Consider the following 26,535-nt stretch of genomic DNA (forward strand, 5'->3'; position numbering starts at 1 on the left):
CGCCAGCTTTCCGAGACTCTTATTTTGTTAGCGCAGGCAGCATGAAGCAGGGCTTTTATTGTGAAGATAGGAAATGTGCAGTCGGCCTTTAGAGTTTTGACGGAAGGGACGGCGCGAAAGTCTGTTGAAATAAAAAGTGTTTCTCGCCTTCCTCTCTGTCATTTTTTCATAATAATGAACTGGCAGCAGCCAGCGTCATCTCACAAGACCCTCGGGTGCCGTGAATGTCAATCAAGCAAGCTACGGAATTTGCCGCCAATGTTTTTATTGTAAAGTGTATGGAAGCTGGATGAATTAGATGCCAAAAACCAACCACTTTCATGTGGTATTGTACAGAAAGGACAACTTTTTTTCTCCTCCATTTGAAAATGTGGGCGTTATCATCATTACTGTCTGATTCCAATCAATGCAAGTCATCAGAATCAGGTAATACACCAACTTCTATTCTTGTCTTTGTGAAAGAAAGACATCTATATGTGTTACACATGCTTGTATTATCATTAAACACATTTAACTTGTTTACAAAAATGTCTCTTTCATAAATAAATAAATATAAATGATATATATAAATGAGGTAGATCCCCTCGAGTTGGTCAATTGAAAAGTAGCTCGCCTGCAGAAAAAGTGTGGGCACCCCTGGTATACACACACACACACACGTGTATGTATGTGTGTAAACATGCTAACCATAGACTACGGGACATGGCTGCCATCATATCAGTTAAATTTATTAAAAGCAAGAAAACGCTTACAAAAATAACAGGAGTACAGTAATGTGCAATGTTGCATTTCTTCCCACACACAAGTTGTAACATCCGGAGCCTGCGATGTTGATCCAGTGGTGCAAAGACTCCACATTGAGGATGTTGAAACACTGAAAAGTAACTGTAGATGACAATTGGAAATTATTGTAGAGTCTACTAAATCATCAACCAAAGAGAAGTCATTCAATCATGGAACCGTCTTGTCACAAGCGGGACGAAAGGCAAGCAAAGGAGAGAATATTTAGACCTTTGAACGTCTCACCTATGTACATATTTATACTCCACCTCAATAAGGCTGCCCTCTATTTACCAACCTGGCTTTGGGACACAAACAACTTGGAAGCCTTTGCGAGAGTCCAGTGGGAGGAGCCTCAAAAAGGGAACATTCCCCTCGTGATTCCTGCTTTTTGTTGTTGTTGTTGTTGTTGAAATCAAGTGGTGTTACTCTCCGGGCTCCAAAGGCAGTGCCAGACTTAGTCCTCTTGTGTGGATGAGGACTTCAAACTGGAATCATGAAACCTGTGCTCAGTTAAGGCCGGAAGGGAGCGTCCAAAGTAGAATTATACTGTCATGTTTGTAGAATCAAAGAAAAATACAGTATATATATATATATATAAATATATTACAGATTTCATAAGTTAGTGTAAGAGGGGCGTGGCTTGACTGTGGGAGTGTGTCAGTCTCAGACCACAATCTGCAGAGTCCTCGGTCCCTCTTTTAGGAGCTCTCCAGGGCATCCAGGACTTTCATGATCTGCTGCTTGATCACCTTGGTGGCGTCGCCGGCGTTGGGTATCAAATACCTGAGGGGGAGGAGACATGACAAACAAATAAGAAGCTGACAAATTCTATTTGTTTTTTTTACGATCCAAAAAATACCAGGAAAAACAACTATTTCGGTAGAAATTGCTGAAAAGGCCAAAGTTTTAGCACACGAGCCAGGTAGAGTCGAGTAACAATATCAACTGTCGAGTCAGCAAAAAAAAGCGGTTAGCATGCTAATATTTAGCGTGCATTAACAGCGAGATAGAGACACACACAGCGTTCCTGTGGGACTTGGCTGCGTGCGTTTTGGACATTTTGGGCGGCCGGCGACGGGACTTGTGGGACTCGAACCTGGGTAGGTATTTTGAACAACTTTTCCAACATTTATATGAGTTGAATTGTTCATCCTTGTTTTTCTAACTATATGCATGTACAGTAGATGGCAGTATTGTCCTGTTTAAGAGTCTCACAACATTGCTGTTTACGGCGGACGAAGTGCTTTACGGTAGACGAAAACGGACTGCTGTTGTTGTGTGTTGTTTTACCGCGCTGGGAGGAAGTTAATGAAACTGCCTAACAATAAACCCACATAAGAAACCAAGAACTCGCCCTCGATCATTCTACAGCAGGGGTGCCCATTACGTCGATCGCGATCGACTGGTCGATCTCGGAGGGTGTGTCAGTCGATCTCAAGCCAGGCATTAAAAAATAGACATAAAAATGAGCAATCATCAATCATACCAAGACTTCACTTTCGTCAGTTGTTTGACATTCTCGGCACCCGAGGATCTTGTGAGATGACGCTGGCTGCTGCGAGCTCATATTTAAGAAAAAAATCACTAACAGGGCGGACGCAGGGAAACACATTTTATTTCTAGAGACTCCGTACCTACTGTCAAAACTCTAAAGACCGACTGCACAGTTCCTGTCTTCACCATAAAAGACCTGTTTCATCCTGCCTGTGCTAACAAAATAAGAGTCTCAGAAAGCTAGCGTGCACAAGCTAGCAAGCTACGGAGTTTGATGCCAATGTATATTTCCCCCGCCCTCAGCGACCGCTTTCTCACTTGCTTGCCCACCCGCACAGTCACTGACGTCACTCACCTGCTGCCAGACATTAAAGGGCCACACACATATGCTACTCTCATAACAAAGTGTTTAAAAACCAGTATGCAAGTTGGACAAATGAGATGCCATACCCAACCAATTTCATGTGGTATTGGACAGAAAGGAGGACTTTTTTTTCTCCTCCATTTGAAAATGCGGACGTTATCAGCACCACTGTCTAATTCCAATCAATGCAAGTCATCAGAATCAGGTAATACACCAACTTATATTCTTGTCTTCATGAAAGAAAGGAATCTATGTGTGTTAAACATGTTTGTATTATCATTAAACACCATTGTTAACAAAAATGTCTCTTTCATAAATAAATAAATATAAATTATAAATAGGAATGAGGTCAATTGAAAAGTAGATCGCCTGCAGAAAAAGTGTGAGCGCCCCTGTTCTACAGTTATAACGTCATTGGGCAGACACTCTCTTTGGGCAGTCACTCAGGTCCGCATGACTTTTGGTAGAAAATTTGTCCCGGGAGGTTTTAGGGAGAGGCGCTGACTTTCGGGAGTCTTCCGGAAAATCCGGGAGGGTTGGCAAGTATGACTGAGAGAGCGAGCAGGCGGGCGAGGGAGGGTCTAGTGGAAAAGCGGCAAAACGTTTCTCTGCTCGCATCATGCAAATTACGTCAATGTTCGGCCATCGAAAACCACCATATACCACACCGTGATTGGTAGATTATTTCAGCTCCGCACACAACGCTGTCAAGCGCCATTCACATAAAACTCACAGGCCGCACTAACATTAAGCTTTCATATTAAGGTGGGGGACGCAAAATAACGTCTCTTGGGCTGCGTCTCTGAGACTCCTGCCTTAAATGAAAATAATTACAGTGATTGTTTTATATGTATTTTTTTATGTATGTCGCTTTGGATAAAAACGTCTGCCAAATACTTAAACAAACATATATAAACACCTGAAAATCTTTATATCAGCTAAAACCACCAATCTGTTTCACTGGATTCAGAATAAAACCACATTCTGTTTTACCCAACAAGGTTAGTATTTGAATATTGTTACTTGAAGACTTATTCCTGGTTACAATTATACTGTTAAGAAAGTATTGTCTTATACATAATCAGGGGCGGCTGGTGAATTTTGTTTTAGGTGGGGCTGAAAGTTTGTAGACCAAACCCCTGTAGGGCCAAGATTTCGTTGTGATTTTCACATACAAACAGCTTTTTGAGACAATTGTGATTTAGGGCTGTATGAATAAACATTGATTGACTGATTAAAATGAAGCATTCTGACAAAATAATGAAGACAAAATAGAACATATCACAGGTTTGCAGAGAACTATATAAAATATGCACATTGAAGGTGTGATGCCACCATAGGTTTCAACTAGGGAAATATATTATCGGCCGATAAATACTTTAAAATGCAATATCGGAAATTATCGGTATCGGTTTCAAAAGGTAAAATTTATGACTTTTTAAAACGGTGCTGTACAAAGTGGTACACGGACGTAGGGAGAAGTACAGGGCGCCAATAAAACTTTAAAAGGCACTGCCTTTGCGTGCCTGCCCAATGACATGATATATACAGCTTTTCACACACACAAGCTAATGCAAGCATACTTGGTCAACAGCCATACAGGTCACACTGAGGGTGGCCGCATAAACAACTTTAACACTGTTACAAATATGCGCCACACTGTGAACCCACACCAAACAAGAATGTCAAACACATTTTGGGAGAACATCTGCACCGTAACACAACTTAAACACAACAGGACAAATACCCAGAACCCATTGCGGCACTAACTCTTCGGGACGCTACAATTACATTGTTTAATGCATCACAACAAAATTAGGCATAATAATGTGTTAATTCCACGACTGTATATATCAGTATCGGTTGATATCAGAATCGGTAATTAAGAGTTGGACAATATCGTAATAGCGGCAAAAAAAACATTATCGGACATCTCTAGTTTCAATTTTGCTATTCAAGTATGATATTTTTAAATGTAATTAATTTAATTGACAAAGCATTTCTATTACGCTGAACACCATCTTTGTTTTCTACCTGTCAACTGTCAGTTTAGGCGGCTCGCCAGGCCCTCATCACCACTTCAAGATGGTGGCCAAATTGCTCATGTCACAGCAACCAATGCTGCGTCTACTCTATAAGATGTTTATGGTTACAACGTCATTGCAAACACGACAATCTGTTGCGTCCACTGCAGTTCGCTACCTTATTTATACTTTTTGTCAAGTGATTTTTTTTTAAGCAGGGCTGCATGAGGTAGCTACACATAACGTTACGTCAATGTATCACACACAGTAACGTAACGTTAGACTGCGGTCAGCAGCACCGCGTAATTTAGCTACCTTCAAAAAGACAAACATAGTCAAATAAAGGTCAGTTAAAATGTATACTATATTAATAATATGTGTACATATTGCATAGGGCCCTGATATCTGAAAAGTACAACTCTGTTCATTGTTATGTTCATGTATTTGTTATGTTTTTCATGTGTGCGCACACATCAACACACATACAGTATGAGATGAGATCAATGAGATGAGGTGGGTAGAAACTGCTGTGGAAGTAGTTACAATGCAATATGCCATAGGAATACAATGTTAACACGTTTGTGCAAATAAGTATTTGTTTTTTTTAAAATGTGTTTATTTGGTAAAGGAATGACTTAAATGTTTAAAATGACTGGTTAATAAGTGTAATGCCATCCATCCATCTTCTTCTGCTTATCCGAGGTCGGATCGCGGGGGCAGCAGCCTAAGCAGGGAAGCCCAGACTTCCCTCTCCCCAGCCACTTCGTCTAGCTCTTCCCGGGGGATCCCGAGGCGTTCCCAGGCCAGCCGGGAGACATAGTCTTCCCAACGTGTCCTGGGTCTTCCCCGTGGCCTCTTTCCGGTTGGACGTGCCCTAAACACATCCCTCGAGAGGCGTTCAGGTGGCATCCTGACCAGATGCCCAAACCACCTCATCTGGCTCCTCTCGATGTGAAGGAGCAGCGGCTTTACTTTGAGTTCCTCCCGGATGGCAGAGCTTCTCACCCTATCTCTAAGGGAGAGACCCGCCACACGGAGAAGGAAACTCATTTCGGCCGCTTGTACCCGTGATCTTATCCTTTCGGTCATGACCCAAAGCTCATGACCATAGGTGAGGATGGGAACGTAGATCGACCGGTAAATTGAGAGCTTTGCCTTCCGGCTCAGCTCCTTCCTCACCACAACGGATCGGTACAACGTCCGCATTACTGAAGACGCCGCACCGATCCGCCTGTCGATCTCACGATCCACTCTTCCCCCACTCGTGAACAAGACTCCTAGCTAGGTACTTGAACTCCTCCACTTGGGGCTGGGTCTTCTCCCCAACCCGGATATGGCATTCCACCCTTTTCCGGGAGACAACAATGGACTCGGACTTGGAGGTGCTGATTCTCATTCCGGTCGCTTCACACTCGGCTGCGAACCGATCCAGTGAGAGCTGAAGATCCCGGTCAGATGAAGCCATCAGGACCACATCATCTGCAAAAAGCAGAGACCTAATCCCGCGGTCACCAAACCGGAACCCCTCAACGCCTTGACTGCGCCTAGAAATTCTGTCCATAAAAGTTATGAACAGAATCTGTGACAAAGGGCAGCCTTGGCGGAGTCCAACCCTCACTGGAAATGTGTTCGACTTACTGCCGGCAATGCGGACCAAGCTCTGACACTGATCGTACAGGGATCGGACTGCCACAATAAGACAGTCCGATACCCCATACTCTCTGAGCACTCCCCACAGGACTTCCCGAGGAACACGGTCGAATGCCGTCTCCAAGTCCACAAAGCACATGTAGACTGGTTGGGCAAACTCCCATGCACCCTCAAGAACCCTGCTGAGATAATAGAGCTGGTCCACAGTTCCACGACCAGGACGAAAACCACACTGTTCCTCCTGAATCCGAGGTTCGACTATCCGGCGTAGCCTCCTCTCCAGTACACCTGAATAAACCTTACCGGGAAGGCTAATAAGTGCAATGTCAGCACTATTTTATTTCCCTGCAATTTCAAATGCACCTGTTTTAATAAATAAATACAGCGTTTTAAAAGCATACACAATCTGTGTAAATATTAGTCTGTGGTTAAAAGGCCTTGAAAGGACTCGATACTCAAACTGCAGGACTTGGAACTTGACTTGAGACTTTCCAGTCCTGACTTTGGACTTGTTAAATCTTACTCGTGAAAAGTAATCCCCCCCGACTCGTATTTTTAACAGTCCGCTCATTTGAGCAGGAAAACGCTGAACACCATCTTTGTTTTCGACCTGTAAACTGTCAGTTTAGGCAGCTCGCCAGGCCCTCATTGTCACTTCAAGATGGCGGCCCAATTTCTCGCCTCACAGCAGCTAATGCTGTGTCTACTTATACCAGGGGTGCCCATTACGTCGATCGCGAGCTACCAGTCGACCGCGGGGGGTGTGTCAGTCGATCTCCAGCCAGGCTTTTAAAAAAAATAGACCTAAAAATGAGTGATCATCAATCTTCACCAAGACGTCACTTAAATGACATTCACGGTACCGGAGGGTCTTGTGAGATGACGCTGGCTGCTGCAAGATCATTATTATGAAAATATGACCGAGAGGAAGGCCAGAAACACTTTTTATTTCAACAGACTCTCGCGCCGTACCTTCCGTCAAAACTCTAAAGGCCGACTGCACATTTCCTATCTTCACAATAAAAGCCCTGCTTCATGCTGCCTGCGCTAACTAAATACAGAGTCTGGGAAAACTGGCGTGCACAAGCGATCCCTCAGAAAGCTGGCGTGCACATCACTTGTGCACGCCAGCTTTCCGAGACTCTTATTTTGTTAGCGCAGGCAGCATGAAGCAGGGCTTTTATTGTGAAGATAGGAAATGTGCAGAGTTTTGACGGAAGGGACGGCGCGAAAGTCTGTTGAAATAAAAAGTGTTTCTCGCCTTCCTCTCTGTCATTTTTTCATAATAATGAACTGGCAGCAGCCAGCGTCATCTCACAAGACCCTCGGGTGCCGTGAATGTCAATCAAGCAAGCTACGGAATTTGCCGCCAATGTTTTTCTTGTAAAGTGTATGGAAGCTGGATGAATTAGATGCCAAAAACCAACCACTTTCATGTGGTATTGTACAGAAAGGACAACTTTTTTTCTCCTCCATTTGAAAATGTGGGCGTTATCATCATTACTGTCTGATTCCAATCAATGCAAGTCATCAGAATCAGGTAATACACCAACTTATATTCTTGTCTTTGTGAAAGAAAGACATCTATATGTGTTACACATGCTTGTATTATCATTAAACACATTTAACTTGTTTACAAAAATGTCTCTTTCATAAATAAATAAATATAAATGATATATATAAATGAGGTAGATCCCCTCGAGTTGGTCAATTGAAAAGTAGCTCGCCTGCAGAAAAAGTGCGGGCACCCCTGACTAATAAGATGTCCACGCGTCTACCTGCAAGACTATCTCAAAAGCTAACATTCATGAGGAAATATTACCGTTCCACTGCGGAGATCTCCACTCCCGCAGAGTTGTTGCTTCCGAACTTGAAGGTGATGAGCTCCGGGTGCTTCTTCTTCGATGTGATCTTCACCACGGAGCTCAGCGCTTGCCTGGACTGGATGTACGCGAAACCTTTCCTGGAGGCGATTTCGCGTATGCAGTACATGTGAGTCGCCGTGACGAGCAGGTGGCTGTTAATTAAAAACAACACTTGTTGTGGAAGTTGTTCTCATTTACACACTTTAAAAGTACTTTTAATAAACACGTCTCTGCGTGTTAGATTTTATATTAATGAGCTCCAAAAAGTACTATTGACTTGTACACAGTAACTGTGTACTTGTCCAATGTAATAGATGTCATGTATCACATGCTATAATGTAACATTAGGGGAGGGATGGAAGGACACACATTTTAACAATACTGGCATGACTATGTGAGCTACATGCTAACATTACATTTTAACATGATTCTAGGTTAGCAACACTCGCATAGTTATGTAAGCTACATGCTAACATTACATTTTAACATGATTCTAGGTTAGCAACACGCGCATAGTTATGTAAGCTACATGCTAAAATTAAATGTTAACATCATTCTAGCTGAGGGACATGCTAACATGACATTTTAACATCATGCTAGGTTAGCAACATTAGCATAGCTATGTGAGCCAGATGCTAACATTACATTTTAACACCACGCTAGGTTAGCAACATTAGCATAGCTATGTGAGCTAGATGCTAACATTACATTTTAACACCATGCTAGGTTAACATTACCATAGCTATGTGAACTTCATATTGACATTATATTTTAATATCATGCTAGGCCAGCAACATTACCATAGCTATGTGAGCGCCATGCTGACATTATATTTTAACATCATGCTAGGTTAGCAACACTAGCATAGCTGTCTGAGCTATATGCTAACGGTACATTTTAACATCATGCTAGGTGAGCAACATTAGCAAAGTGAGCTACATGTTGACATTGCATTTTAACACCATGCTAGGTTAACATTAGCATAGCTATGTGAACTCCATATTGACATTATATCTTAATATCATGCTAGGTCAGCAACATTAGCATAGCTGTCTGAGCTACATGCTAACAGTATATTTTAACATCATGCTAAGTTAGCTAATCAGGCATTGCTATGTGAGCGACATGCTAACATGACATTTTAACATCATGCTAGGTTAGCAACATTAGCATATCTATGTGAGCTACATGCTAACATTACACTTGAACATCATGCTAGGTTACCAATATTAGCATATCTATGTGAGCTACATGCTAACATTACATTTTAACATCATGCTAAGTTAACATTACCAAATCTGTGAGCGAAATGCTAACATGACATTTTAACATCTTGCTAGGTTAGCAGCATTACCATATCTATGAGAGCTACATGCTAACATAACATTCAAACGCCATGCTAGGTTAGCAACATTAGCATATTTATGTGAGCTACATGATAACTTCACGTTTTAAAATCATGCTAAGTTAGCAACGTTAGAATATCTAAGAGCTAATTGGTAACTTTACATTATAACATCAGGCTGGGTTAGCATGGGCAACGCAAACCTAGCATGTTAGCCACATGCTAACATTACACTTGAACATCATGCTAGGATAGCAACATTAGCATAGCTATGTGAGCTACATGCTAACATTACATTTTAACATCATGCTAGGTTAACAACATTACCAAATCTGTGAGCGAAATGCTAACATGACATTTTAACATCATGCTAGGTGAGCAACATCACCATATCTATGTGAGCTACATACTAACATTACATTTTAACATCATGTTAGGTTAACATTACCAAATCTGTGAGCGAAATGCTAACATGACATTTTAACATCATGCTAGGTTAGCAACATCACTATATCAATGAGAGCTACATGCTAACATAACATTCAAACGCCATGCTAGGTTAGCAACATTAGCATATTTATGTGAGCTACACGATAACTTCACGTTTTAAAATCATGCTACGTTAGCAACATCACCATATCTATGTGAGCTACATGCTAACATTACATTTTAACATCATGGTAGGTTAACATTACCAAATCTGTGAGCGAAATGCTAACATGACATTTTAACATCATGCTAGGTTAGCAACATCACTATATCTATGAGAGCTACATGCTAACATAACATTCAAACGCCATGCTAGGTTAGCAACATTAGCATATTTATGTGAGCTACACGATAACTGCACGTTTTAAAATCATGCTAGGTTAGCAACATCACCATATCTATGTGAGCTACATGCTAACATTACATTTTAACATCATGTTAGGTTAACATTACCAAATCTGTGATCGAAATGCTAACATGACATTTTAAAATCATGCTAGGTTAGCCACATCACTATATCTATGAGAGCTACATGCTAACATAACATTCAAACGCCATGCTAGCTTAACAACATTAGCATATTTATGTGAGCTACATGATAACTTCACGTTTTAAAATCATGCTAGGTTAGCAACATCACCATATCTATGTGAGCTACATGCTAACATTACATTTTAACATCATGTTAGGTTAACATTACCAAATCTGTGAGCGAAATGCTAACATGACATTTTAACATCATGCTAGGTTAGCAACATCACTATATCTATGAGAGCTACATTCTAACATGACATTTTAACATCATGTTAGGTTAACATTACCAAATCTGTGAGCGAAATGCTAACATGACATTTTAACATCATGCTAGGTTAGCAACATCACTATATCTATGAGAGCTACATGCTAACATAACATTCAAACGCCATGCTAGGTTAGCAACATTAGCATATTTAAGTGAGCTACACGATAACTTCACGTTTTAAAATCATGCTAGGTTAGCAACATCACCATATCTATGTGAGCTACATGCTAACATTACATTTTAACATCATGGTAGGTTAACATTACCAAATCTTTGAACAAAATGCTAACATGACATTTTAACATCATGCTAGGTTAGCAACATCACGATATCTATGAGAGCTACATGCTAACATAACATTCAAACGCCATGCTAGGTTAGCAACATTAGCATATTTAAGTGAGCTACATGATAACTTCATGTTTTAAAATCATGCTAGGTTAGCAACATCACCATATCTATGTGAGCTACATGCTAACATGACATTTTAACATCATGTTAGGTTAACATTACCAAATCTGTGAGCGAAATGCTAACATGACATTTTAACATCATGCTAGGTTAGCAACATCACTATATCTATGAGAGCTACATGCTAACATAACATTCAAACGCCATCCTAGGTTAGCAACATTAGCATATTTAAGTGAGCTACATGATAACTTCATGTTTTAAAATCATGCTAGGTTAGCAACACTAGAATATCTATAAGAGCTACTTGCTAACTTTACATTACATTACATTACATCAGGCTGGGTTAGCATGGGCAACGCTAACCCAGCATGTTAGCCACATGCTAACATTACACTTGAACATCATGCTAGGATAGCAAAATTAGCAAATTACATGCTAACATTACATTTTAACATCATGCTAGGTTAACAACATTACCAAATCTGTGAGCGAAATGCTAACATGAAATTTTAACATCATGCTAGGTTAGCAACATCACTATATCTATGAGAGCTACATGCTAACATAACATTCAAACGCCATGCTAGGTTAGCAACATTAGCATATTTATGTGAGCTACATGATAACTTCACATTTTAAAATCATGCTAGGTTAGCAACACTAGAATATCTATGAGAGCTACTTGCTAACTTTACATTACATCAGGCTGGGTTAGCATGGGCAACGCTGACATAGCATGTGAGCTACATGCTAACTTTACATTATAACAAAGTATGTCCTGATCTAAATGTGAGATTGGTTCGATATCATCCATCAAACAAGTATTGGACTACATTTAAGATCTAACCCTAACCTAAAACAATGACCAAATTAGCCATCCATCCACCCGTTTTCTACCGCTTATCCTTTTCGGGGTCGAATCAAATGGAATCAGTATCGGCCAAGACCCGCTGCTCCAATATCAGCATCGTAAAAAAAGTTGTATCGGCACGTCACGCTAAGTTAGCACATTCATCGACAAAACTCCCACCCGTGTGTAATTGACTGACTCCATTTTAAGACGTGTAGCGAAGCCTGCTTTCACAAAGGCGTTTTCCCTCAAAAGCAAACGTTTGAGAGCCTTTAGGATTAAAAAAAAAAGGGAACAAAACCCTTCGAGGCGACGTCATGCGTTTACTTCAACCTCTCGTTTGTCATTGGCTGACCTGGGGAACATGTGACCCGTCTCCTTGACCTCGTTGCACGGGATGTGATGCTTGACGTCCGCTTTGTTGACCCAGGTCTGGATGTTGACGATCTCCTTCCTGTCGTCGTCGGACATGGACGAGCTGTCGATCTCGTCTGGAAGGGAACCAGGGTGTGCGTTAGCTGTGTGTGTGTGTGTGTGTGTGGGCGGGGCCTCACCTGTATCGTACTCCTCTTCGTCGCCGATACTGAAGACGGGCTTCACGCCCCGATACGGCTTGCCCACCCGGTCGCTGCTGCTGACGTGTCTGCGGGCAGAAGGGGAGGGGCTTAGTCCACCGTCTCATGAGGCCGAGGTGACACATGCAAGATGGAGGTGGGAGGAGCTTGGTCAGAAAGAAAAGTGTGATGGAAGAAGTCCAGACCAGGTTTTCTGTTCACTTTGTTCACCTATCAACTTTGCATATTCATCACACATTTGCATATTCATAACTCATTTGCATATTCCTGCATTTGGAGGAGCCCTAGAAAAGTGCAACTAGGTGAAAAAAAAGAAGGAGATTTGAAGTTGTTTGTGAGACTTGTCCTCCCAGTTCTACCTGCAGCACTTTTCTCTGGTCTAGCAAGCCTAGTCCAAGTCAGGGGGGGCTTTTTTAGGGCAATTACCTCTTTTTATTGCAAATACCTCTGGCAGGCAACATTAAAAGATAAATAAATAAATGGGTTGTACTTGTATAGCGCTTTTCTACCTTCAAGGTACTCAAAGCGCTTTGACACTACTTCCACATTTACCCATTCACACACACATTCACACACTGATGGAGGGAGCTGCCATGCAAGGCGCTAACCAGCACCCATCAGGAGCAAGGGTGAAGTGTCTTGCTCAGGACACAACGGACGTGACGAGGTTGGTACTAGGTGGGATTTGAACCAGGGCCCCTCGGGTTGCGCACGGCCACTCTCCCACTGCGCCACGCTGTCCTAGGATCTATGCGGACACGTAAAATGACACATTCGGCGGGCCAATTTAAATGATGCGGCGGGCCATGTTTAAAAGACGCACCATGCCGCCTTACATGAAGTGGGGGGGTCGAATTAAATGACGCGGCGGCCCGCCCTAAATGACGCACCATGGCACATTACATGAAGCCGCGGGTTGATTTAAATTAAGGGGCAAGCCGCATTAATGACGCACAATGCCATCTTACATCACGCGGCGAACCAATTTAAATGACGCGGCGGGTCACTTTAAATGACACACCATGCCGCCTTACATGAAGCGGGGGGTCGAATTAAATAACGCAACAGGCCGCAATAAATGACGCACCATGGCACATTACATGAAGCGGCAGGTGACCTTAAATGACGCACCATTGCACATTACATGAAGCGGCGGGCCACTTTAAATGACACACCATGGCACATTACATGAAGCGACAGGCCACATTAAATGACGCACCATGGCACATTACATGAAGCGGCAGGTAACCTTAAATGACGCACCATGGCACATTACATGAAGCGGCGGGCCACCTTAAATGACGCACCATGGCACAGTACATGATGCGGCGGGCCACCTTAAATGACGCACCATGGCACATTACATGAAGCGGCGGGCCACCTTAAATGACACACCATGGCACATTACATGAAGCGGCGGGCCACCTTAAATGACGCACCATGGCACAGTACATGATGCGGCGGGCCACCTTAAATGACGCACCATGGCACATTACATGAAGCGACAGGCCACGTTAAATGACGCACCATGGCACATTACATGACGCGGCGGGCCAGCTTAAATGACGCACCATGGCACATTACAAGAAGCGGCGGGCCACCTTAAATGACGCACCATTGCACATTACATGAAGCGGCGGGCCACTTTAAATGACACACCATGGCACATTACATGAAGCGACAGGCCACATTAAATGACGCACCATGGCACATTACATGAAGCGGCGGGCCACCTTAAATGACGCACCATGGCACAGTACATGATGCGGCGGGCCACCTTAAATGACGCACCATGGCACATTACATGAAGCGGCAGGTGACCTTAAATGACGCACCATGGCACATTACATGAAGCGGCGGGCCAGCTTAAATGACGCACCATGGCACATTACAAGAAGCGGCGGGCCAGCTTAAATGACGCACCATGGCACATTACATGAAGCGGCGGGCCACATTAAATGACGCACCATGGCACATTACATGAAACGGCAGGTGACCTTGAATGACGCACCATGGCACATTACATGAAGCGGCGGGCCACCTTAAATGACGCACCATGGCACATTACATGAAGCGGCAGGTGACCTTAAATGACGCACCATGGCACATTACATGAAGCGGCGGGCCACCTTAAATGACGCACTATGGCACATTACATGATGCGGCAGGTAACCTTAAATGACGCACCATGGCACATTACATGAAGCGGCGGGCCACCTTAAATGACGCACCATGGCACATTACATGAAGCGGCAGGTAACCTTAAATGACGCACCATGGCACATTACATGAAGCGGCGGGCCACCTTAAATGACGCACCATGGCACATTACATGAAGCGGCAGGTAACCTTAAATGACGCACCATGGCACATTACATGAAGCGGCGGGCCACCTTAAATGACACACCATGGCACATTACATGAAGCGGCGGGCCACCTTAAATGACGCACCATGGCACAGTACATGATGCGGCGGGCCACTTTAAATGACGCACCATGGCACATTACATGAAGCGGCAGGCCACTTAAATGACGCACCATGGCACAGTACATGATGTGGCGGGCCACTTTAAATGACGCACCATGGCACATTACATGAAGCGGCGGGCCACCTTAAATGACGCACCATGGCACATTACATGAAGCGGCAGGTGACCTTAAATGACGCACCATGGCACATTACATGAAGCGGCGGGCCACCTTAAATGACGCACCATAGCACATTACATGAAGCGGCAGGTGACCTTAAATGACGCACCATGGCACAGTACATGATGCGGCGGGCCAGATTAAATGACGCACCATGGCACATTACATGAAGCGGCGGGCCACTTTAAATGACACATCATGGCACATTACATGAAGCGGCGGGCCACAATGACGCACCATAGTACATTACATGAAGCGGCGGGCCACCTTAAATGACGCACCATGGCACATTACATGAAGCGGCGGGCCACCTTGAATGACGCACCATGGCACAGTACATGATGCGGCGGGCCACCTTAAATGACGCACCATGGCACATTACATGAAGCAATGGGGCGGATTAAATTATGCGGATGATATTAAATGTAAAGTTGAGATTTCGTGCTACAATAAATACTCATGCTCTCAAATGACTAAAACTCTTGTTTTATTCATTGTTATTCTCAATATCAAATCAAAAATAATTCAGATTATTATTTTTGCCATAATCGTCCAGCCCCAATTGAAATGGGAAAATGCATCAGAAAATAATGCTAATGATAGTTTTTGGGAAGCTCGACAAACATGTAAATGAGCTGAGAAAGTTGCCTAAAAGCAGGGGTTCTTAACCTTTTTAACCTCGGGACCTACATTTTATAATTTTTTTAATTAATAAAAATAATTAATAATTTTGTTGTGCTAATATAAATAAACTAAATAATGAATATTTTAAGTGCAAATGAAAACACAGATTTACCACTTTAGTCATAATTTTTGCGCTTAAGAAACTTCTCTGTGACTTTAGCGCCACACTTCTGTTTGTTTGAGATTGTCATTACACTGCAAGAACGAGCTGACAACATGTAAGATAAAAAGAGTAGATTTGGGGGGAAAAACTGCTAAAAACTAGTGAAATTATTGGTTTATTTTACCCGGTAAGACATCCTCAATCAAGACTTGTATATCTAGAAATTAGCAGGACTTTTAAAAGGTAGAAATAAGTATTTTATTCTGAAAATAAGCATTATTTTGCAATTCTTAAATTAAGCAATCTTCAGATGTTGCATAATATTTAAAAAGATGTTCTATGTGAATAAAAAAAAAATATCTAATTGAAATATTAAACTATTTAAACAAGATATTTGATGTAATTATTTATTCAATTTTAACATTTTTAAACTAGAATAGAAACCATATAATTATTCCTGCTAAAAGTAAGATTTTTAGGTAAAGCCAGTGACTAAATATAAGTAAATAGCTCTTAAAACTAGGGAGATTTATTAAAATACATAATGAAATAGCCCCCCGCGACCCCGAAAGGGAATAAGCGGTAGAAAATGGATGGATGGATGGATGGATGGATGGAAGACAAATTGCAGTTTACTGCCACAAGTGGCGGGATAGTGTATTACAGGGGTGCCCATTACGTCGATCGCGAGCTACCAGTCGACCGCGGGGGGTGTGTCAGTCGATCTCCAGCCAGGCTTTTAAAAAAAATAGACCTAAAAAATAGTGATCATCAATCTTCACCAAGACGTCACTTAAATGACATTCACGGTACCGGAGGGTCTTGTGAGATGACGCTGGCTGCTGCAAGATCATTATTATGAAAATATGACCGAGAGGAAGGCGAGAAACACTTTTTATTTCAACAGACTCTCGCGCCGTACCTTCCGTCAAAACTCTAAAGGCCGACTGCACATTTCCTATCTTCACAATAAAAGCCCTGCTTCATGCTGCCTGCGCGAACTAAATACAGAGTCTCGGAAAACTGGCGTGCACAAGCGATCCCTCGGAAAGCTGGCGTGCACATCACTTGTGCACGCCAGCTTTCCGAGACTCTTATTTTGTTAGCGCAGGCAGCATGAAGCGGGGCTTTTATTGTGAAGACATCATGCTAGGTTAGCAACATCACTATATCTATGAGAGCTACATGCTAACATAACATTCAAACGCCATGCTAGGTTAGCAACATTAGCATATTTATGTGAGCTTCATGATAAATTCACGTTTTAAAATCATGCTAAGTTAGCAACACTAGAATATCTAAGAGCTAATTGGTAACTTCACATTATAACATCAGGCTGGGTTAGCATGTGCAAAGCTAACCTAGCATGTTAGCCACATGCTAACATTACACTTGAACATCATGCTAGGATAGCAAAATTAGCAAATTACATGCTAACATGACATTTTAACATCACGCTAGGTTAACAGCATTACCAAATCTGTGAGCGAAATGCTAACATGACATTTTAACATCATGCTAGATTAGCAACATCACCATATCTATGTGAGCTACATGCTAACATTACATTTTAACATCATGTTAGGTTAACAATACCAAATCTGTGAGCGAAATGCTAACATGACATTTTAACATCATGCTAGGTTAGCAACATCACTATATCTATGAGAGCTACATGCTAACATAACATTATTATGAAGATTTTTTCATAATAATGAACTGGCAGCAGCCAGCGTCATCTCACAAGACCCTCGGGTGCCGTGAATGTCAATCAAGCAAGCTACGGAATTTGCCGCCAATGTTTTTCTTGTAAAGTGTATGGAAGCTGGATGAATTAGATGCCAAAAACCAACCACTTTCATGTGGTATTGTACAGAAAGGACAACTTTTTTTCTCCTCCATTTGAAAATGTGGGCGTTATCATCATTACTGTCTGATTCCAATCAATGCAAGTCATCAGAATCAGGTAATACACCAACTTATATTCTTGTCTTTGTGAAAGAAAGACATCTATATGTGTTACACATGCTTGTATTATCATTAAACACATTGAACTTGTTTACAAAAATGTCTCTTTCATAAATAAATAAATATAAATGATATATATAAATGAGGTAGATCCCCTCGAGTTGGTCAATTGAAAAGTAGCTCGCCTGCAGAAAACGTGTGGGCACCCCTGGTGTATTACAACTGATCATCAACCATCCCTAAGGTTAAGAAACACTGGTCCAAAGCAAGGAGGATGGTATGGAAAGACGCAGCGTGCCAACAGTGCAGCCCCTGCTCCTACGTGTAGTGCGACGAGGACAACGTGAGGATGAGTGGATGCTCGCTGTGCGGTTAGTGAAAGCATGGCCGGCGTGTGTGTGAGAGGGTTACTGCTGCACGAGGACATGCGTTCTCGCTGCTGACAAAGCGGGTTCGCCAGCGCTTACCTATCGGGAATCACCTTCTCAGGCCAGGGCAGATTGAAAGACATTCTAGCGTGAAATAAGGTACAAAGTAGGGTGAATATACAAGTATTGGCGGATATAGATTGATGGATGTAGTCGTCAGGTGAAAACTCAAGTTGTCAACATCCTAGCCACGTTAAGAGGGGAACTGCACTTTTTTTATTTGGAGTGTTGCCTATCATTCACAATCATTATAAGAGACAAGTATATGGAAGTACATATTTATAATGTAGTAACAGACACCTAATACGTACAATATACACCCTGCAAGTGTATATGTCAGAATAATTGAGGAATGAGTTCCCGGAGAGTGGACAAAAGCATTCTTTGATTTTACCAATCAAAAGGCTTGCAAAACTCCACTGTGTAGGATAAGAAGCGACGTGAAGGTGTCGGTTTCTTTGACGTATAGTAATCCACAGGACGATTCTGTCTAGACCCGAGATCTACAAAGCGGAGAGGATGCAGGACCTGACTCCCCCTCCAGGCACCTTTTCTTTAAACTGTTTTGTGACCAAAGGCGGCGGCTGTTTACGACCCTCGTGCCTTTAGAAACAGCTTTCCCATGTAATCAGGGTAAGTCCAAATAAAAGAGGAGGCGTACAATCTTTCGTCAGAGTGTGGTCGAAGACTGTACAAAGTACAGCCCAGACGTTTCTCCTCAATGAGTTACATTAAAATCTGTCTCCGGTTAATTCCTTGCTTCTTGTCTTGCAAAATTTTCGCAAAAAATGCTATTTTTTTCACTTTGAGCTGTAATTTGACCCCCTTAAAATGCTTCAAAACTCACCAAACTTGGCGCACACATCAGGACTGGCAGAAATTGTGATCTAATGAAAAAAAAAAAAAAAAAAAACTCAAAATTGCGCTCTAGCGCAATTTTTCAATAAAACACAGAAAAAACTGCTTCCAGGAAGAAAACACAGACAAAACTGCTTGTAACTTCCGGTAGGAACGCCGGAAAGACATGAAACAAAAACTTCTATCAAGGTCTCACTTAGACCTACATTTCGATAATTGACATCCTTCGGAAAAAATAAACAGGAACTTCAAAATTGCCCCTTCAAAATAAAAGTTTGGAAACAACCGTCACCTTTTTTCAAAAGTTATCTCCTCTGAGCGCGTTTGTCATTTCGGCTTCAAACTCGCACAGGAGAGAGTTTGAACCCTTCTGATTAAAAGTATAGATCAAAGTTTTGATAAGTTCTCCGGTTTGGATTTTACGCGCCTTCAAAAAACCCCTGCGCAAATTTTCCTAAAAAATGACGTTTTTGCCTCTTTGAGGTGTAATTTGACCCACTTAAAATGCTTCAAAGTGCAAGTTAAAGCTCTGTTATGCAGACCGAAAGCCATTTATCAACAACATCCAGAATCGCCGATCTTTAATTTCACCCTCTTAACATGCTTCAAAACTCCACAAATTTTACACACATATCAGGACTGGCAAAAACTGCCATCTAATAAAAACCAAACCCCAAAAATCAAAATTGCGCTTAGCGCCCCCTAGGAAAAAAAACAGACAAAACTGCATGTAACTTCTGTTAGAAATGTCGTAGAGACATGAAATAAAAACCTCCATGTTGGTCTGACTTAGACTATGGCTTGAGTAGCGGCGGCGGCGGCGGCGGCGGCCAACGGCGGACCCGACCAACGCTGCTTGCAGCTTTAATTTATTAATTGATGCCATCAGTGTTTGAACCTGAAAGTATATATACAGTATAATGTTGTAACACTTTTTCATAACAATATGTAATATGTGCAATATACACACTGCAAGTACAGTATATATATAATGTAGTAACAGACCCCTTCATAACAATATGTAATATTTACAATATACACACTGCAAGTAAGGCTTCACAATACGAAGGTCTTGCAGTCCTGGGTTCAATCCCAGGCTCAGGATCTTTCTGTGTGGAGTTTGCATGTTCTCCCCGTGAATGCGTGGGTTCCCTCCGGGTACTCCGGCTTCCTCCCACTTCCAAAGACATGCACCTGGAGATAGGTTGATTGGCAACACTAAATTGGCCCTAGTGTGTGAATGTGAGTGTGAATGTTGTCTGTCTATCTGTGCTGGCCCCGCAATGAAGTGGCGACTTGTCCAGGGTGTACCCCGCCTTCCGCCAGATTGTAGCTGAGATAGGCGCCAGCGCCCCCCGCCACCCCAAAAGGAAATAAGCGGTAGAAAATGGATGGATGGACACTGCAAGTATATATATAATGTAGTAACAGACACCTTCATAACAATATGTAATATGTACAATACAGTAAACCAGGGGTGCCCACACTTTTTCTGCAGGCGAGCTACTTTTCAATTGACCAACTCGAGGGGATCTACCTCATTTATATATATCATTTATATTTATTTATTTATGAAAGAGACATTTTTGTAAACAAGTTAAATGTGTTTAATGATAATACAAGCATGTGTAACACATATAGATGTCTTTCTTTCACAAAGACAAGAATATAAGTTGGTGTATTACCTGATTCTGATGACTTGCATTGATTGGAATCAGACAGTAATGATGATAACGCCCACATTTTCAAATGGAGGAGAAAAAAAGTTGTCCTTTCTGTACAATACCACATGAAAGTGGTTGGTTTTTGGCATCTAATTCATCCAGCTTCCATACACTTTACAAGAAAAACATTGGCGGCAAATTCCGTAGCTTGCTTGATTGACATTCACGGCACCCGAGGGTCTTGTGAGATGACGCTGGCTGCTGCCAGTTCATTATTATGAAAAAATGACAGAGAGGAAGGCGAGAAACACTTTTTATTTCAACAGACTCTCGCGCCGTCCCTTCCGTCAAAACTCTGCACATTTCCTATCTTCACAATAAAAGCCCTGCTTCATGCTGCCTGCGCTAACAAAATAAGAGTCTCGGAAAGCTGGCGTGCACAAGTGATGTGCACGCCAGCTTTCTGAGGGATCGCTTGTGCACGCCAGTTTTCCCAGACTCTGTATTTAGTTAGCGCAGGCAGCATGAAGCAGGGCTTTTATTGTGAAGATAGGAAATGTGCAGTCAGCCTTTAGAGTTTTGACGGAAGGTACGGCGCGAGAGTCTGTTGAAATAAAAAGTTGTTTCTCGCCTTCCTCTCGGTCATATTTTCATAATAATGATCTTGCAGCAGCCAGCGTCATCTCACAAGACCCTCCGGTACCGTGAATGTCATTTAAGTGACGTCTTGGTGAAGATTGATGATCACTAATTTTTAGGTCTATTTTTTTTTAAAAGCCTGGCTGGAGATCGACTGACACACCCCCCGCGGTCGACTGGTAGCTCGCGATCGACGTAATGGGCACCCCTGCAGTAAACGAACAGCGAGTGTATATATATATATATATATATATATATATATAATACAGTAACAGACACCTTCAAAATAATATGTAATATGTACACACTGCAAGTATAAATATAATGTAATAACAGACACCTTCATAAAAATATGTAAAATGTACAATATACACACTGCAAGTATATATATATATATAATGTAGTAACAATCACCTTCATAACAATATGTATAGTATTATTTAAGGTTTTTGAATGCATTTTTAAAGTGATTTAGAGGTAGAATTGATTGCTAACATTATCTGTATTGTTAGGCACCAAGGAGACAATTTGTATGTTAAAATGCAAAAATAACCCCAACATTTTGTCGTCTTGTCTCTCATAATGATTGTGAACGATAGGCAACATTCCCAAAAAAATGTCACTTCCCCTTTAAGTTCAACTTCTCACCTGTCAACAGGTGTCGCCGTGTTCTCAATGAAGCTGATCATCTTTTCTTTTACGTTCACCGACTTGGACTTGAGGGCGAAGGTCATCTTGTTGACCAGAGACTTGACACCTTTGCTGTCGCTGAGAGAGTCCCCCTGGATTGGACGGACAGTGAGCGACGTGTGGTTTTTTTCTACCGAGCGAAACGAGTGTGGGCGTACGTCTGCCGAACTCAGGCTGCTGTGCGATCCCGAGGTGCTGACGATCCAGTGGATGTAGGAGGAGTCCAAACCCTCCACGTTCATGTCCACCAGGTGCTGCTGCAGGGCTGGGAGCAGAAAACAAATACATACAAACTCTCACAAATATTTGTGCATATTATATATATATATATATATATATATATATATATATATATATATATATATATATATATATATATATATATATATAGACAGAGAGAGAGAGAGATGCATAGATGTATAATAGGGTTGTCCCGATACCAATAATTTGGTACCGATACTTTTCCAAATAAAGGGAATTACGAAAAAATATCAATTTTGGCTTTATTTTAACAGAAAACCTTACAATACAATAAACATATGTTTCCTATTGCACTCAAAGAACAATTTTAGAAGGTTAAAATATAAATTAAAGGGATTACACATTGTGTTTTTCTTGTTACTAAAATAACAATTTACAATTTTCCATTATCAAGAATTGGATTAGAATATGATGGAGAAAAAAAAGGTCTTCAGTAACATAATGTTAAATGATTTATGGTTGCCAATCCTGGTCTGTGCTTTAAGACAAATACCATTTTTTAGTAAGTACTAAAAATAAAAATGTGGGTAAAAGTACCCAGAGATACCATGCAGCAGGTACAACACACATTTGTTAAATATAAAATAAAAAAATGCAGCAATTTGTTACAAAACTGAGGCATTTTACTTGCATTAGTTGACGTTAGATGGGCGGTCTTACAGTGGGGCAAAAAAGTATTTAGTCAGCCACCGATTGTGCAAGTTGTCCCACTTAAAATGATGACAGAGGTCTGTAATTTTAATCATAGGTGCATTTCAACTGTGAGAGACAAAATGTGGAAAACAAATCCAGGAATTCACATTGTAGGAATTAAAAACATTTTTTTTGTAAATTAGTATTTAGTCACTTCAAACAAGGAAGATCTCTGGCTCTAACAGACCTGTAACTTCTTCTTTAAGAAGCTCGTCTGTCCTCCACTCGTTACCTGTATTAATGGAACCTGTTTGAACTCGTTATCTGTATAAAAGACACCTGTCCACAGCCTCAAACAGTCAGACTCCAAACTCCACTATGGCCAAGACCAAAGAGCTGTCGAAGGAAACCAGGAAAAGAATTGTAGACCTGCACCAGACTGGGAAGAGTGGATCTACAATAGGCAAGCAGCTTGGTGTGAAAAAATCAACTGTGGGAGCAATTATCAGAAAATGGAAGACATACAAGACCACTGATAATCTCCCTCGATCTGGGGCTCCACGCAAGATCTCATCCCGTGGGGTCAAAATGATCATGAGAATGGTGAGTAAAAATCCCAGAACCACAAGGGATGACCTGGTGAATGACCTGCAGAGAGCTGGGACCAAAGTAACAAAGGTTACCATCAGTAACACACGACGCCTACAGGCAATCAAATCCTGCAGTGCCAGACGTGTCCCCCTGCTTAAGCCAGTGCATGTCCAGGCCCGTCTGAAGTTTGCCAGAGAGCACATGGATGATACAGCAGAGGATTGGGAGAATGTCATGTGGTCAGATGAAACCAAAATAGAACTTTTTGGTATAAACTCAACTCGTCGTGTTTGGAGGAAGAAGAATACTGAGTTGCATCCCAAGAACACCATACCTACTGTGAAGCATGGAGGTGGAAACATCATGCTTTGGGCCTGTTTTTCTGCTAAGGGGACAGGACGACTGATCCGTGTTAAGGAAAGAATGAATGGGGCCATGTATTGTGAGATTTTGAGCCAAAACCTCCTTCCATCAGTGAGAGCTTTGAAGATGAAACGTGGCTGGGTCTTCCAGCATGACAATGATCCCAAACACACCGCCCGGGCAACGAAGGAGTGGCTCCGTAAGAAGCATTTGAAAGTCCTGGAGTGGCCTAGCCAGTCTCCAGACCTCAACCCCATAAAAAAATCTGTGGAGGGAGTTGAAAGTCTGTGTTGCTCGGCGACAGCCCCAAAACATCACTGCTCTCGAGAAGATCTGCATGGAGGAATGGGCCAAAATACCAGCTACTGTGTGTGCAAACTATAGTAATCGTTTGACCTCTGTTATTGCCAACAAAGGTTATATTACAAAGTATTGAGTTGAATTCTTGTTATTGACCAAATACTTATTTTCCACCATAATTTACAAATGAATTCTTTAAAATTCCTACAATGTGAATTCCTGGATGTTTTTCCACATTCTGTCTCTCACAGTTGCAGTGTACCTATGATGAAAATTACAGACCTCTGTCATCATTTTAAGTGGGAGAACTTGCACAATCGCTGGCTGACTAAATACTTTTTTGCCTCACTCTAACTCTGCTAATGTTTGGTATCAAGCAGAGGTGCTAACAGTAATCGCCACATTTGGCAAAGGCGTGTTTTAAAACAACACTTGAAGCGCGTTGTTTCCTTGTTTAAAGCGCCACCTTTATTGTTAGTTTTGAAGTCCAAATACCTCCATATTGTACTTCACCATTCTCTTTTTTGACCGGTGGAATTGTCGCTTTGCCATTTTTCCTCTTCAAAATGTTATTGATTGTATGCTCTTTTTGTGTGCATTTTGACACACTCAACATCACCGCCACACAGCACCATGCAGATGAAAGAATGGTACCGGTTCCTTTCAAAGGCAGTATAGTACCGATTTTAATCAATTAGTATTGCAGTACCTTATTAGTACCGGTATACCGAACAACCCTGGTATATATATATTTGCCGATTGTATTGTACCATATGTCCCGGCAAGAAGTCTGCGTTCAAAGGACTCCGGCTTATTAGTGATTCCCAAAGCCCCAAAAAAGTCTGCGGGCTATAGAGCTTTTTCATTTCAGGCTCCAGTACTCTGGAATGCCCTCCCGGTAAAAGTTCGAGATGCCACCACAGTAGAAGCATTTAAGTCTCACCTTAAAACTCGTTTGTATACTTTAGCCTTTAAATAGACTCCCTTTTTAGACCAGTTGATCTGCCGTTTCTTTTCTTTTTCTCCTATGTCCCACTCTCCCTTGGAGAGGGGGTCCGGTCCGATCCGGTGGCCATGTACTGCTCGCCTGTGTATCGGCTGGGGACATCTCTGCGCTGCTGATCCGCCTCCGCTTGGGATGGTTTCCTGCTGGCTCCGCTGTGAACGGGACTCTCGCTGCTGTGTTGGATCCGCTTTGGACTGGACTCTCGCGACTGTGTTGGATCCATTATGGATTGAACTTTCACAGTATCATGTTAGACCCGCTCGACATCCATTGCTTTCCTCCTCTCCAAGGTTCTCATAGTCATCATTGTCACCGACGTCCCACTGGGTGTGAGTTTTCCTTGCCCTTATGTGGGCCTACCGAGGATGTCGTAGTGGTTTGTGCAGCCCTTTGAGACACTAGTGATTTAGGGCTATATAAGTAAACATTGATTGATTGATTGATTGATATATATGTCAGAATAATTGTATCCAAGTTATCACAAAACTTTGTGTTACATTGAGTTCAGCTCGCCCTGCAAGAGGACAAAAGCTGTCTTTGATCTTAACAAGCAAAAGGCTTGTAAAACTCCACTGTGTAGGATGGGGAGCGACATGAGGGGGTCGGTTTCTTTGATGTATTTTAATCCAAAGGAAGATACCCGAGATCTACAAAGTGGAGAGGAGGCAGGACCTGACCTCCCTCCAGGCACCTTTTCTTTGAACTGTTTTGTAACCAAAGGCAGCGGCTGTTTACGACCCTCGTCCTTTAGAAACAGCTGTTGCCATGTAATCAGGGAATGTCCGAAATAAAATCTTTCGTCAGAGCGTGGTGAGACACTGTACTGGTTCAGTGTCTACGCGTTTCTCCTCAATGATAGAATAGAATAGAATAGAAAGTACTTTATCGATCCCTGGGGGAAATTCAGCTAATTTGAGCTAAATTGAAATCTGTCTGTTTAATTCCTCGTTTCTTGTCTTGAGATGCTACCTCAGTAGAAGCATTTAAGTCTCACCTTAAAACTCATCTATATACTCTAGCCTTTAAATAGACCTCCTTTTTAG

At 41.9% G+C, this 26,535-nt stretch overlaps 2 protein-coding genes across 4 annotated transcripts in view; one reads left to right on the top strand and one right to left on the bottom strand.

The window, feature by feature from the left end:
• LOC133543404 (uncharacterized) overlaps window positions 1-26,535 on the top strand; it is a 428,419-nt gene that overhangs the window by 56,181 nt on the left and 345,703 nt on the right. The gene's annotated exons all lie outside the window — the stretch shown is intronic.
• Window positions 708-26,535, bottom strand: part of LOC133543399 (TBC1 domain family member 23-like) — a 57,684-nt gene continuing 31,856 nt past the window's right edge. Inside the window, exons 13-19 of one of the 2 annotated variants that reach the window (XM_061887948.1) lie at window positions 22,497-22,603; window positions 22,297-22,430; window positions 18,527-18,571; window positions 12,635-12,723; window positions 12,436-12,571; window positions 8,138-8,332; window positions 708-1,566 (exon numbers count right to left, since the gene is read on the bottom strand). In XM_061887948.1, the coding sequence (XP_061743932.1) occupies window positions 1,482-1,566; window positions 8,138-8,332; window positions 12,436-12,571; window positions 12,635-12,723; window positions 18,527-18,571; window positions 22,297-22,430; window positions 22,497-22,603 (791 nt within the window). In that variant the 3' untranslated portion in view covers window positions 708-1,481. The remainder of the gene's footprint in view (window positions 1,567-8,137; window positions 8,333-12,435; window positions 12,572-12,634; window positions 12,724-18,526; window positions 18,572-22,296; window positions 22,431-22,496; window positions 22,604-26,535) is intronic. The other variant, XM_061887949.1, reaches the window with a different exon arrangement.

This window comes from Nerophis ophidion, linkage group LG26, assembly GCF_033978795.1.
Source record: "Nerophis ophidion isolate RoL-2023_Sa linkage group LG26, RoL_Noph_v1.0, whole genome shotgun sequence".
Taxonomy (NCBI): Eukaryota; Metazoa; Chordata; class Actinopteri; order Syngnathiformes; family Syngnathidae; genus Nerophis; species Nerophis ophidion.